The following is a 13,962-nucleotide window of genomic DNA, read 5'->3' on the forward strand; positions in this document are numbered from 1 at the left end:
TGGGCCACTATATACAGGGGGCTCTATATGTGGGGGTGTGGGCCACTATATACAGGGGGCTCTATATGTGGGCCATTATATACAGGGGGCTCTATATGTGGGCCACTATATACAGGGGGGGTCCATATGTGGCCCACTATATACAGGGGGGTCTATATGTGGGCCACTATATACAGGGGGGTCTATATGTGGGACACTATATACAGGGGTGGGTTACCTGTGGGGCACTAGCAACAGGGTGGCTATATGTAGTGCACAGTCTACAGGGGTGGGCTATATGTGGGACACTATATACAGGGGGAGCTATATGTGAGACACTATATACAGAGGTGGGCTATACGTGGAGCACTAACTATAGGGGAAGCTATATGTAGGGCAGCACGGTGGCTCAGTGGTTAGCACTATTGCCTTGCAGCTCTGGAGTCCATATGTGGGCACTATCTACAGGGGCTTCTATGTAGGTCACTATCTACAGGGGACATGTTGTGTGTTTGTGACAGTTATATTTAGATGTGTTGAGAATTTTAACTTCGTTTTATAGGTGCAGAAATGTTTTAAAAGTGAGAAGCTGAAGACATCTAAACGGAAAACTGCAGAAATGGGTCATGGCCGGGAGAAATCCATCATAGAGGTCTGGACCGGAGGGAGAAGAAAAGAACTAGAATCTGAGACGTCACCGGTGAGTCACTTAATATAAATGTTTATTCTGCCTCTAATCAGTATTGTAGTCACTGTATGATCTGCAGCGAGATGATGGTGATAGGATTTTTTTTGTGAAACCGCATCTCCCAGCATATCCTTACCATTGTTCCGGCCATGCTGGGAGCTGTAGTTTTACGCCGTACAAACTTATACGCAGTGGCGTAACTACCGCTATAGCAGCCGTAGCGACTTCTACAGGGCCTGCAGCATGAGGGGGCCCGTGCCACCCGCCGGCACGGCCCCCTCCCATGGCCGCAGGCTCCGCTAGCAGCCGCTATGGCTGCTACAGCGCGACGCCACTGAAGGGGTTGTTCCTACATAAGACATGTATCCCCTATCCACAGGATAGGGGATACATGTGTGATCGCTGGCAGCGATGAGGAGAACGGGGGACCGAAAGTCCCCCCTAAGTTCTCCATGACAAACCTCGGACTTCCGGGGTCTGTGTCGGCAGCTCCGTAGAAATGAATGGAGCGCCGGTCGCGCTTGTGCGCATGCGTGACCAGCGCTCCTTTCATTTTTATTGAACTGCGCAGACGCCGGAAGTCCGAGGTTTGTCATGGAGAACTTCGGGGGACTTTCGGTCCCCCGTTCTCCTTATCGCTGCCAGTGATCACACATGTATCCCCTATCCTGTGGATAGGGGATGCATGTCTTTTGTAGGACAAACTATAGGACGTTTTTTTTTGGGGGGGGGGGGCTATATAGCGTTATCTACAGGGGGGGCTGTATGGCGTTATCTACAGGGGGGCTGTATGGCGTTATCTACAGGGGGGCTGTATGGCGTTATCTACAGAGGGAGTCTGTATGGCGTTATCTACAGGGGGGCTGTATGGCGTTATCTGCAGGGGCTGTGTATGGTGCTATCTATAGGGGGGCGCTGTGTGGTGGAATCTATAGGGAGGCACTATCTACAAGGGGGGGGGGGGGTTGTGTGATACCCAGCAGAGGGGGGGGCCCCAGTCAAAAGTTTGCTATGGGGCCCAGTCTTTCCTAGTTACGCCCCTGATTGGAGGAGTCTTTGTTTTCACCCCATTAATTTCATATTGGGGCGGCGACTGAGACGGTGTCATGGGGGTTGGGGGCTGAGGTGGTGAAGCGGATAGGTCGTTGGGATTCCCGCCGTTTCCAATTGTACGTGCGCCCTCCGGTTTTGTGATGATTTTTGTGTAACGTTTTAACCCCCCCCCCCTCTTCCCTCCCTCTCTCTTTCTCTCCTCCTTACTTTTTCGCTCACATCTGTGCAAAACCTTTGATTTTAATCTGTTTGGTTTTATTTTTCCAGGTCCCCCTGGCCATTTGGTGTGGATCGTCAGGCATTCGTACGTTCATTGTGGGGCGGAGCGGGCTGATGTTCGTCCGGACGGGCGGCAGTTGGGTTTTCGGCGCGAGGAGGTTGTTGTGCGGTGGCTGGGGAGTAGATGGATGGTGTGGAGTCGGATGTTGCCGGATGTGCACAGGTTTGCACAGATGGATAGAGCTCCGGATGTCCTGGTTTTGCACGTCGGGGGTAATGATTTGGGTAGACGTCCTTTTTTTCCTATTTATTTATTTACTTATATATATAATGTGTGTGTGAATTTAAATATATGAAAAACATGACAAAGATTAAATAATCGTTGCATCAATGACATTTTCTTCTTTTTTTCTGTGTGCTGTGTCAATCTTGTGACTGTATTATGGGAATCCACCCCAACCCTATAAACCGAGACCTCAGGGGCTCCCTTTAGGAGCGGAATACCCGGCCAGAGCGTCGACAACGTTCTTGCTGGGGATTCCGCTTCAGAAGGAGTAAACGGCAGAGCAGGGACTGGATAGTTTCTTTCTCTGACATAATATTAAATTGTGTCTGCGTCCTGAGGACACAGATACAATTGAATATGGTAGTTGCTGGGACACGTCCGGCAAATTCGGGACTGTTGGCAAATATGCCTGTACCGCCAAGCGCATCCCCCCACAGCTACGCCCCTGCTGTATTCACCTGATCCTGTCTGCTATTACTACCAGTTATCAGCCAGTATCCTCTCTGCTATTGCTATTAGTTATCAGTCTGTATCCAGTGGTCCGTTGCCAGCCAATATCCTGTCTGCTAATGCAATCTGGTACCAGCCTGCATCTAGTAGTCCGGTACCAGCCTGTATCATGTTACCTGTTGTCCACCTGTGTCCAGCTACCTGCCTGTGTCTTGTTATCCGCTGCCAGACACTACTCTCACTGGTGGAGAAGCCGAGTGGGTCCACAACCCGCTGGTCATTACAAATACTTGGAGTTAAAACCTAACATAGCAGCTGGGGTGGTGTTGCTGTAGATATAACCAATATTACAGAAATTTGAATTTTATTTTATTAAGAGGGCTGTAACTGGAAGCAAGAATAAGCTTCCTGCTGGTGCCTGGTCTATCCTAGTGAGTTCCTGGTGGTCTTGCCAGCTCCACCCAACTATTCTTTACTGAGCTAGAAATTCCTTTCTTTGCTGGTTCAACCGGTTGATTCTCAACGGAGCCTGTTCTAGGCAGTGATGTAGCCGGATTTTTGGCCCAGTGCCCCAGGGACTGCCACATATAATTATATCTGCGTCCTCAATTGCAGATACAATTGAATTCTATGGCGGAGCAGGGAGGTTTTAGCTGAGCTCCCTGCTCGGTGATTCACTAGGGGCAGGGAGGCACGTGCCCCCGGGCCGGTTCTCTAGTGGTTTAGGGCCGCAGGGAGTAAAGGGTAGCGCAGGGGAGCGTTGGAGAGAATCCCTGTGATTCTCCTGCACAGAACACGTGACCTTTTGTTTTGTATAAAAATCTTTATCAGTGTGACTAGTGCAACTTTGTAATTACATTTTATTAAAATGTATTTTTACTTTTTGAAATACAGCTGCTTTGTATTCAGGATTCGCTGAATTCTGCATCTGACTGGTTTGGTGTCATCGGGTGCTGACAGTTTATAACTTAGATGTGATCGATTACAGGTGGATCCAGCGTGTGAGACAAAAAAAACGTTTTCAAAGGTGTACATAGTCTTTAATTAGTTTGTATGGGGAGGGGGATTTGACCGTATTTGCCATGTGTTTGGACTTCTTTAGCATCTGTTCACAGGTTATGGTCATATTGCGTTTTTCATTTGCAGAGATTTTCGCAAATCCGTGGCAAATGACATGGTTATAAAAGTAATTTTACAACTACTGTTGCAAAAACGTGATTTGACCTCAACGCGTGGGAGTTCAGTTGTGTAGGGTAAGGGGGCTTAGCTGTAGATGTTATGCGAGGGAAAAGTTTAGTTATAGTTTTTGTGTGGGGGAGGGAGGCTTGACTATTTTGTTCTGTTAAGGTATATTCACATGTAGCAGTTGAGGTGCAGTTTAAAAAAAACACATTAAAACTGCTTCTAAAAATACACAAGCGGTTTTATTATGATTTGCCGTGGTTTTGTGATGCAGTAATTGGCCGCTTGCATTGTTTCAACTACGGTTTTTAATCACTCCTTAACCGCTACGTGTGCATTTTATATTTGACTACAGACTTTATTAACGGCTATGTAAACATTTGAAGCCATTTATTGTTAATAAATCAATGTTTTATTTCATTTTAAACAACTATTTAATTGTTATTTATTTAAAAAAAAATCTTACTTTTCAGATACAGCTTCTATGTATTCTGTATACATAGAAGCTGTATCTTGCCATCAAAGCTAAATACGTCAGGTCTGCAGGACTGACGGCTTAAACCAGCGCTGGTCTTGTGTGTCTCTGACAAGCAGGATCCAGCTAATAACGATCACGTCTAAGATCATGAACTTAGATGTGATCTATAATAACATCATTCGTACGGGCAACTATCGGCCGATGAATGAGCAAGCGCTCGTTCATCAGCTAATCGACTTGTTTACGAGGCCAATAAATTGTTTGCTAATCGGCAGCACATCTCGCTGTGTAAACAGGGAGATGTGCTGCCGACATGATGGAAATGTATGGGAATTAATGATCGTAGTAACCATCGCTCGTCCCCATACATAACCAAGCATTGCCTCTTGTTAAAGGTGCAAAAGAGCGCCGATCAATGAGCTGTTTCGTGGATCAGCGCTCATTTTCATGGCTCTTGTCTGGCCGTGTAAAAGGACCCTAGAGAAATGCATTAGTTGAAAGGGTTTCTGTGTTTCTTTTTTGATAAATCTTGTCATATGACACACTTACGTTGCTGATTTTTGGCTGTTCCACCACTGATGGTTTCCTGGTTCGACTGCTGCTCCTTTATTTATAATCTGAGGTCATGTCTGTCATCTATAACAATGTCGCATCACGCTGTGGTAATGTGGGATTGTTATGGACGATACTCAATGGCACTAGGTTATAAAAAAAAAAGGAAGCATCAGGTGACCCAGAAACCATCAGTGGCCGAACAGCCAAGAAACAGCAACATAAGTGTATGACTGACAACGTTTCTTATGTTTTCATGTTCTGTTAATATGACCTTTAAAAAATAAAACGTGTGATTTTAGCATGAAAAGATCACCACCAGACGCCGTAGTTTTTTAAAGAACGCTGTATTAAAAGCCCAGTTACCTCTGCCGCCTTTATACGGCAGGTGGAGGTAAACAGGTTAAGGATGGGCCGCTACTTATAGGCCAGTGCAGTGTGCTAGCGCCCCCAGGCTCAAATTTGCCAGTCAGTCCCTGCCTGAAGCCTATAAGACACTGGGACAGGATCACACCGGCCTACGCAAGGGTCCCGTCTCGGCATGTGGCACCACCTACAAAGGTGGAATTGTGTGGCACCGTCTACAGGAGAAGTGTGTAGCATGATCTACAGGGTGTGTAAGCGCGTAGCACTATCTACAGGGGGCGGTAACTATAGGGGCCATAGTCTTATAGATATCTTTGAGATGTATATGTTTTTTTTGTTGGGGGGTAAACATATGTTCTGGGGATTGTGCCGCTGATATTTTAAGTCCCTAGCAACGCTCCTGGTTACACGTCAGATCTTGCCTGATAATATGATGTGGACATTCTAGTTCTAATCTTGCCATATACATAAAATACATGCTGGCGGGATCTGCCAACAACCTAATATGTATGACGGGAACTCGACTGTACTTTGACAGTCTGTAGCAGGGTCCGCAAATAAACACTGACACCACTTGAAGTTGTTTCTAATAAGTTTACTTAAATGTTTTCGGTACAACAAGTATAACTTCAACTTTCTGCGTCACTGGATATATGCAACAAGGCTTAGATGCTATGGGTGCCGACGAACTTCCGGCTTTACGGTTGGGGGGTCTCGAGAGGGTCTTTCTCCTAGTGGCTGCGCCTCAACCTCCCTATAAACCTGGTACGGCAGGTTACAAGGCCACCTCTGCGGGTCACGGTGGGGCTACCCACTACCGTTCGCAGACTCCCCAAGACTGGAGGCTATGCCCCGTCACCCTTGGCTGCGGCGGGAGGTTGATATATGTTTCGCTCTGCGCCTTCGCGGGTCGACGTGGGAGCTACCCACTACCCTGCGAAATGACCACTATAAGGGGAATGCGGTACTGACTGTTGGTCCGTTGCTGGTGTCTGGAGATTAGTTCTTGTTTCACGTGTCTCTGTTCCTTGACACGCCACTTTCTTTTAACACAGTCTTCAAAATATGCCACACTTGCAAGTGGGGGTGACTCGGCAGACAACACAGGGGTAACACTACTTCCAGGCTGTTCCAAGACCTAACTTCACTTCCCAGTGTTAACTTATCTTCTGTTCTGTGCCTCACACAGGCACCCGTCCAATCACAGCCCTCTCTCCTTCACTTCAGATCAGACTCATCTTTGTGGCTATTAATAGAACACACAGTCCTCCAAAGTATATCTCAGCAGTATAAGATCTCACAGACCGCCATTAACAGTGTGGGCACCAGGTTACACAGGGCACTTATCTGAGGTGCTGGCCAGCTCCATGGCTCCTCTCCCTGTTCCAGTTCAGCTTTCTCCTATTGGCACCTTCTCTGGGGTGGCTTTATCTCTCTCACCAATCCTCTGCTACAGTGCTAATCCCCACTCCTCCTGGTTATGGCTCCTCTCAGCGTCCTCCCCCGAGCCTCCTCTCTCCACACGTCTGGGTTTTTCCACAGCACACCCAGTCCTGCACTTCCTGTCCAACAGCTCTATACCTTAAAGAGGCTCTGTCACCAGATTTTGCAACCCATATCTGCTATTGCAGCAGATCGGCGCTGCCATGTAGATTACAGTAACGTTTTTATTTTTAAAAAACGAGCATTTTTGGCCAAGTTATGACCATTTTTGTAGTTATGCAAATGAGGCTTGCAAAAGTCCAAGTGGGCGTGTTTAAAAGTAAAAGTCCAAGTGGGCGTGTATTATGTGCGTACATCGGGGCGTTTTTAATACTTTTACTAGCTGGGCGCTCTGACGAGAAGTATCATCCACTTCTCTTCAGAACGCCCAGCTTCTGGCAGTGCAGATCTGTGACGTCACTCACAGGTCCTGCATCGTGTCGGACACATCGGCACCAGAGGCTTCAGTTGATTCTGCAGCAGCATCGGCGTTAGCAGGTAAGTCGATGTAGCTACTTACCTGCAAACGCCGATGCTGCTGCAGAATCATCTGTAGCCTCTGGTGCCGATGTGTCCCCGCTCGTCTGACACGATGCAGGACCTGTGAGTGACAACACAGCGTGATCTCTCGAGAACACGCTGTGTCTGCACTGCCAGAAACTGGGCGTTCTGAAGAGAAGTGGATGATACTTCTCATCAGAACGGCCAGCTAGTAAAAGTATTAAAAACGCCCCGATGTACGCACATAATACACGCCCACTTGGACTTTTACTTTTAAACACACCCACTTGGACTTTTGCAAGCCTCATTTGCATAACTACAAAAATGGTCATAACTTGGCCAAAAATGCTCGTTTTTTGAAAAAATAAAAACGTTACTGTAATCTACATTGCAGCGCCTATCTGCTGCAATAGCAGATAGGGGTTGCAAAATCTGGTGACAGAGCCTCTTTAAGCCACTGGTCCTGCAGTGACACCTAGTGGCTGCTAATAACATGGCAGGCATATACTAAATAACAGAATGAAAGTACCAACCAACATGAAAGATGCACAGGGAAGACAGTTAAATTTAAACAGGGCAGTATCACCCCCTTACAAGTCTGTTGAGGGAAATGAGGAGCGAGCATTCTTTTTTTACCAGGAGTAAAACCCTGCCAGAGGTGTCTCCCTACTGAAATAAACAAGCACGATCAGCAGATCAGAGTCTGGGTAGATAGTTGTCTAACAGCTATCATATGTGTATGGCCAGCATTATGCTACCCGCCTGTTACTTCTACTAGATTATTTTATTCTGATGCTTGCTATATATTACAGATCTAGCTTGCTATTCTACATTTCTGCTAAATTATTAGTTCCTGCAGCTGCCCTTCTGTTTCCAATGTGACCTATCAGACTGCACTTCCGCCTGCTAAGCCGGTCAGGTATATGTGTTATTACTTGCTGCTGCCCTCTGCCACATACTCGTTTGATGCTTAGTGTTCCTTAGTCCCCAGCATATAAGAGGCTATTCTGTCATGTACGTTTACATTTTTTTGTAAACTTTCTTTGAAATAAATCTGGACTCCTCCACCCCTTAATAGCCAGCCACTCCTTTTATCTTCACCTATGACAGACTTGTCATAAATAGGAGGAAATATAATTACAAGTAACTTTTCTCATTATTAAATATAGAGCAGATCTCTATGTGTAATATAAAAATATTCTAAATATCTTAGGCATGTTCTGTGGTGCAAATTAAATAATAAAAAAAAAAAAATCCGGCCTCCTCCACCCCTTAATAGCCGGCCATTCCGCACCTTTTCCCCTCACCTATGACAGACTTGTCATGGGTAGGAGGAAATGTAACTACCGGTATTTTTTTTCATGTACTACATATAGAGTAGATCTCTATGTGTAGTATAAACATTTTCTAAATATAATAGGCATGTTTTAGATGTTAGTTGGAAAAAAAAAAAATCCGGCCTCCTCCACCCCTTAATAGCCGGCCATTCCGCACCTTTGTATTTCCTCCTATCGCATGACAGCACCACCAGTTGGTGCTGTTATGGGCTTGAGCAAATCATTACCGGCAAATTTAAGCTAAAATGTATTAAACATGCCTAGGTGTTAATGTAGCACGGATGTTGTTGTGCTCAAACTTACCAACAATAACCATGATCGTCTGACATCTCCATCTAGTGGGGTTCCTCAGCATCGTGATCCCAGAGAGGCGTCCAAATGGTTACAGGTATCTTCTTGCTGGGCTTCCTGATGAATTCTTGAGGAGATGTTGCTTTCTTTTGAGCCGCAGACATTCATAGGTGACCTTCAGGGATCCGCTCTTCATATTTTGCCAAACTCTTCGTCCCGCATGGTCTTCATGATCTTCCAACTGCGGTGTACGTTTTGTCCATTCTTCTGGTCTTCTGTTGATCTTCTCCCAGGAGCTCAGGAGGACAGCTTGCTCTGATGACATAAGAGATGGTGTTTTGTAGAGGGTTTACCAGGTGACAAATGGAAACCCTCTAAACATGGCCTGATCTTTCACGGATAAAGGTCCCTCCTCGGCCTCTGCTGCCTCCATTCTGCCCAGGTGGAATTGTCTGGCAGGGCGATGAGGTGTAGATGGCTATAAGAAAGAGAATTAGAAGAATATGATTTGAAAGCTCATAAAGACTAAATGGTTGATCCGAAAAATGTAAAAATCTATTATGATAACTTTTAGAGGCTTCTCAGAAGGGGGGGAAATCTCCAATAGGCAGATCCTAAAAGCCATATTAGGACAGTAGACTATGCCCATTACATGTGGCTGGAATTGAGCCAATACATACCACGGCATTAGGGCAAATATGACTATGGAGACAGTTATGTGCCATTTCTCCCATTTGACTTAAAAAATTACAGAGAAAAAAAAAATTCTAGCAGGCATACGTTTTTTCTTAGAAAAAGTTAATGGACTATTTCCTAAAAGTTTTTTTTTTTCATTTGCAAAGGCATTGGGCACAGTATTTTTTACATAAACGAGTGCCATGTGTTAAGTGCTATAAGAGCATATACTGTATATAAAGTTTATTTCTGTTTATTTACTTACTATAGGGATGTATGGTGGGGGCATCCGAAGGGCTTCCACAGAGACCCAGTCAATATGCTGAAAGAACTGGTGGCTTCTGATGTTACCATTGACTCCTACGGGATTGGCAGGATATCTCTGGAGGAGCTGAAAATGAGAAATGTATTTATACATTAGAGACTACAACTGGCTCTGAATCTATGCAGTAAAGCCAATACCAGTGATCACTCAGAGCTCAGTATCAGCAGCGTTCTGCGACTGGACACAATGGCGCACATTTATTAATAATGGCCTATTTTGCACCAATAAAATAGCAAGGGTAGTGGACTAGAATTGCGCCTAATTTAACACACGCCCTTTCATAAATCTGGTACATTTGGAATTATCTGACTTCATTCCTTTTTATACCTTCTATGAATTTGAACCCCCCCCCCCCCCTCGAAAAATCCTGCCTCTGCTCCTGGCATAGTATAGAGTCCAGTATTTGTAACGTATTACAGTAACATACTGACCTCCTTGATGATGTCTTCGGCGCTGGAGTGTGTTTGATGGAATAGTGCAGGATGGTAAGCACACTGACTGGTAATCATTTCATTTAAGATGACACCAAATGAAAACCAGTCCACTCCAGCGTCATACTCCTCCTCAGCCAGCATCTGCCATAAAGGAGAGAACAGTTACTAGTTTCTATGTCACCACACTAGTCTATCACTCTCTATGTCATGTATGTATGTCATTATGTAGGACAACCATGCTGAGATTTATTATTAAGGTGCTTACAGATCATTTTTAATTACCCTGAAGAGTTGTGGGAAAAGATCATGTCTATGGAATTACAGCTGATATTCTTGTGGTTACCAAGGAATAATATGCACAGAAGGTAATGAAACTTTTACCACAGAACGAACACTGCAGGTGCCAAGCACAAGACTAATGTGCCACCCAAAGGCAGGCCACTGCCATGTGGTAGTTGCCATTATTGGATTGCAGAGTGTGGGTGACTAAATGCTCCTCAACTAGTTATTGCTTACAGAGTCCGAGCAGTGACTACAGAAGTGACAACCAATATGGAGGTCTACCACAATTGTGGCTACCACAATAAAAAAATGAATGATCTCTGTAATGAAAAATAAAACAAAACACAGGACAAAGATACGTTGGGTCTCTCTAACTCGAAAAATAGTAAAATTGTATGCGTCTCACCCCAGGAGCCACAAAGCCTTCTGTCCCAGCATATCCAGTGGCTGCGCGGTCTACAAGCAAGTTCTCAATTGCGAGACCGAAATCTGCGATCTTAATATGGCCCGTATCAGCCACCAGGATGTTCTCGGGCTTGAGATCTCTGTGAAATATAAGAGGAAACATTGGATGTATGGTCAGTGTCCAGTCTGTGATCGGCTGTGGAGAACGGCATTTTATACTTGGTTTATTACAATATTCGTCACTAGGTACAATATTATTTTGTTGTGAAGCCTTTTCTGCCTTACCATAAGCTTCAACTATACCACATTAGGGTGTGGACTATGTGGCCAGTGACAGTCCCATCAGAAAGAGGAGAAGTTCCTGTCCATCAGATGTTATCTTGTGAGAAACATACTTTGGAAAATAATCTATGAATGTAATTACCTGTGGACGATGCCCTTAGAATGGAGAAATTGGATGCCACACACGAGCTCAGCGGCATAGAATCTGGTACAAAAGAAAATGTATCAGTGTAACATGTGGAGGATAACACAAAACCCAGACACCCAAACTATTCAATAAACTGACAGATAATTGTTTCCTATTAGGCCATGTTCACACAGAGTTTTTTGACGCGGAAACCGCGCCGCAAAACTCCTCAAAACCACCCGAAAATGCTTCCCATTGATTTCAATGGGAGTTAGACAAGTTTTTTTTAACGCAGGTAAAAAAAACGCGTCGCGGTAAAAAGAAGCGTCATGACCCATCTTGAGGCGGTTTCCGCCTCCAAATCCCCATTTCAATTGCTCAGAAAGAGTTTTTGTCAAACTACTGTGCAAAAACCGTCTGGAGCAGTTTTTGCAGGAGGAATTTTCCTCCTGCAAAATACTCTGTGTGAACATAGCCTTAGTGTTCACTGATTTTCTATGAATAAATCTTAATAATATTATGAAAAGTTCTGCAACTTTCTAAATTGTTTTGTATTTCAGTTATTTTTAAGATCTCTGTTAGCTGGGAGATAATGGAAGCTTTCATTGTTACATTCAGTGAGTGATAGCTTCTATAGACCTAAGGGCTTATTCAGACAAGCGTAATACACGTCCGTGTACTGTGCGTTGAAATAACTCACATTAGGCGGACCCATTCATTTCAATGGGGCTATTCAGACATGCGTCAGTTTTCACACAGCGAGTGTCCGTTGCGTGAAACTCACTGCATGCCCTATATTAGTGCGTTTTTGTGCACCTAGTCGCCCATTGAAGTCTATGGGTCCATGAGAAACAGGGACAGCACACAGATGACATCCGTGTGCTGTCCGTGTTTAACGCTTCAGTTACAAAGAAATTAGGAGAAATAAAAAAAAAAAGTGCTTGCACGGACGTGAAAAATGCATGCCACACACCGAGCACACGGATGCCAGTATGCAACGCACACTATGGCACACGGACATGAAATGTAGAAAAAATGCTGCATTTTTTACGCGTGCAAATCGGACACGCTTGTCTGAATGTAGCCTTAAGCTTGCCATACATTTCAGATAGCTGTGGCTAAATGTTCGTTCGGTTGACAGCTATTAATCTTGACCCCCATAAACATGCACACTCGGCCGAGCCTGCATGTGTTCTCAAAAAGGAGAAGGAGAAAGTCTCTGCCAGCGGCTTATCTCCTTGCAAACAGAAGTCTGGCATGCTGAAATCCAATATGCCTGACCCTTCTCTCCTCGACATCTGTTGTCGGGGAAGAATTAGAACACCACTATACAAGTTAGATGGTAGGCCAGACAACAGAAATTGGTGGGTTCGGTTGACTTTTATCTAATGTGTATAGCCTCCTTAACACAGAGTCCACCACAATTGTATTTAATCTAGGCAATCCTAGTATTATAATAAGTAAATTATACGAGGCATACAGTGGCGTAACTAGTGCTGTAGCTGCCGTTGAAGCTGCTATGGGGCCCGCGGTTTGAGGGGGCCCGTGCCGCCCGCCGACAAGCTGCCCCATATGCCCGGTGGTACCGCTAGCAGCCGTAATGGCTGCTACAGCGATAGTGACGCTACTACGGGGCCCGCGCCGCCGAGCCTCTAACATTTATGGGTCAGACCCTCTCATGCCCGGGGGCGTCGCTTGCACCGGAGCGGGCCCTGGTGCTAGCGACAGCCACCCCCTCTTGCAGTAATTGTATCTGCGTCTAAAGCACGCAGGTACAAATACACGCATTAGCGCTGAATAGCCGGGCACGTTCCGTGCCCGACCATTCAGCGCCTTACAATGACGCTGATTTGCGGGGAAAAATTACTTGCCCCGCCAATCAGCACCTTTCAACGACGCTAGAAGCGCGAAGAACTCATCGAGCCGCTTCTGTGGTTGAAAGGCACTGATTGACGGGGCAAGTCATTCTGCCCTGCCAATCAGCGCCTTTCAAAGAAGCGCCGCTTGCGTCATTCAGCACCAGCAGATCTGCTCATTAGAGAGCAGATCTGCATTGCCACCGCACGGCGCGGGAACGGGGTCAGGGTGAGTATGTCATTTTTTTTTCTCTACTAAAAGTGTGAGTGGCATTATTTACAGTGGGTGATCTATCTACAGGGGGGTCTATTTGTGGGGATGTGGAGCGCTATCTATAGGGGGAGCTATTTGTAAGGCACTAGCTATAGGGCTGGGCTATATGTGGGACACTATATTCAGGAGTGGGTTACCTGTGGGGCACTATCTACAGGGGTTCTATATGTAGGGCACTGTTCACAGGGGTGGGCTATATGTGGGACACTATATACAGGGGGAGCCATATGTGAGGTACTATCTACAGAGGTTGGCTATATGTGGAGCACTATCCATAGGGGGAGCTATTTATAGGGCACTATCTACAGGAGTGGGCTATATGTGGGACACTACATACAGGGGTGGGTTACCTGTGGGGCACTATCTGCAGGGGGGCTATATGTAGGGCACTGTCTACAGCGATGGGCTAAATGTGAGGCACTTTCTATAGAGGTGGGC

The 13,962-nt window shown here is 45.6% G+C and overlaps 1 protein-coding gene and 1 long non-coding RNA gene across 2 annotated transcripts in view; one reads left to right on the plus strand and one right to left on the minus strand.

Annotated features, from left to right (window-relative positions):
* Positions 1-2,270, plus strand: part of LOC142748169 (uncharacterized) — a 56,692-nt gene extending 54,422 nt beyond the window's left edge. Inside the window, exon 3 of the long non-coding RNA XR_012882167.1 lies at positions 1,988-2,270. This is a non-coding gene — a long non-coding RNA (uncharacterized LOC142748169). The remainder of the gene's footprint in view (positions 1-1,987) is intronic.
* Positions 2,271-10,277: 8,007 nt separating this feature from the next.
* The window catches only part of LOC142750461 (protein kinase C theta type-like), a 28,228-nt gene continuing 24,543 nt past the window's right edge, over positions 10,278-13,962 (minus strand). Inside the window, exons 4-6 of the mRNA XM_075859465.1 lie at positions 11,410-11,472; positions 10,987-11,125; positions 10,278-10,439 (exon numbers count right to left, since the gene is read on the minus strand). Coding sequence (XP_075715580.1) covers positions 10,278-10,439; positions 10,987-11,125; positions 11,410-11,472 — 364 coding nt within the window. The remainder of the gene's footprint in view (positions 10,440-10,986; positions 11,126-11,409; positions 11,473-13,962) is intronic.

The sequence above is a fragment of the Rhinoderma darwinii genome, chromosome 3, assembly GCF_050947455.1.
Source record: "Rhinoderma darwinii isolate aRhiDar2 chromosome 3, aRhiDar2.hap1, whole genome shotgun sequence".
Lineage (NCBI taxonomy): Eukaryota > Metazoa > Chordata > Amphibia > Anura > Rhinodermatidae > Rhinoderma > Rhinoderma darwinii.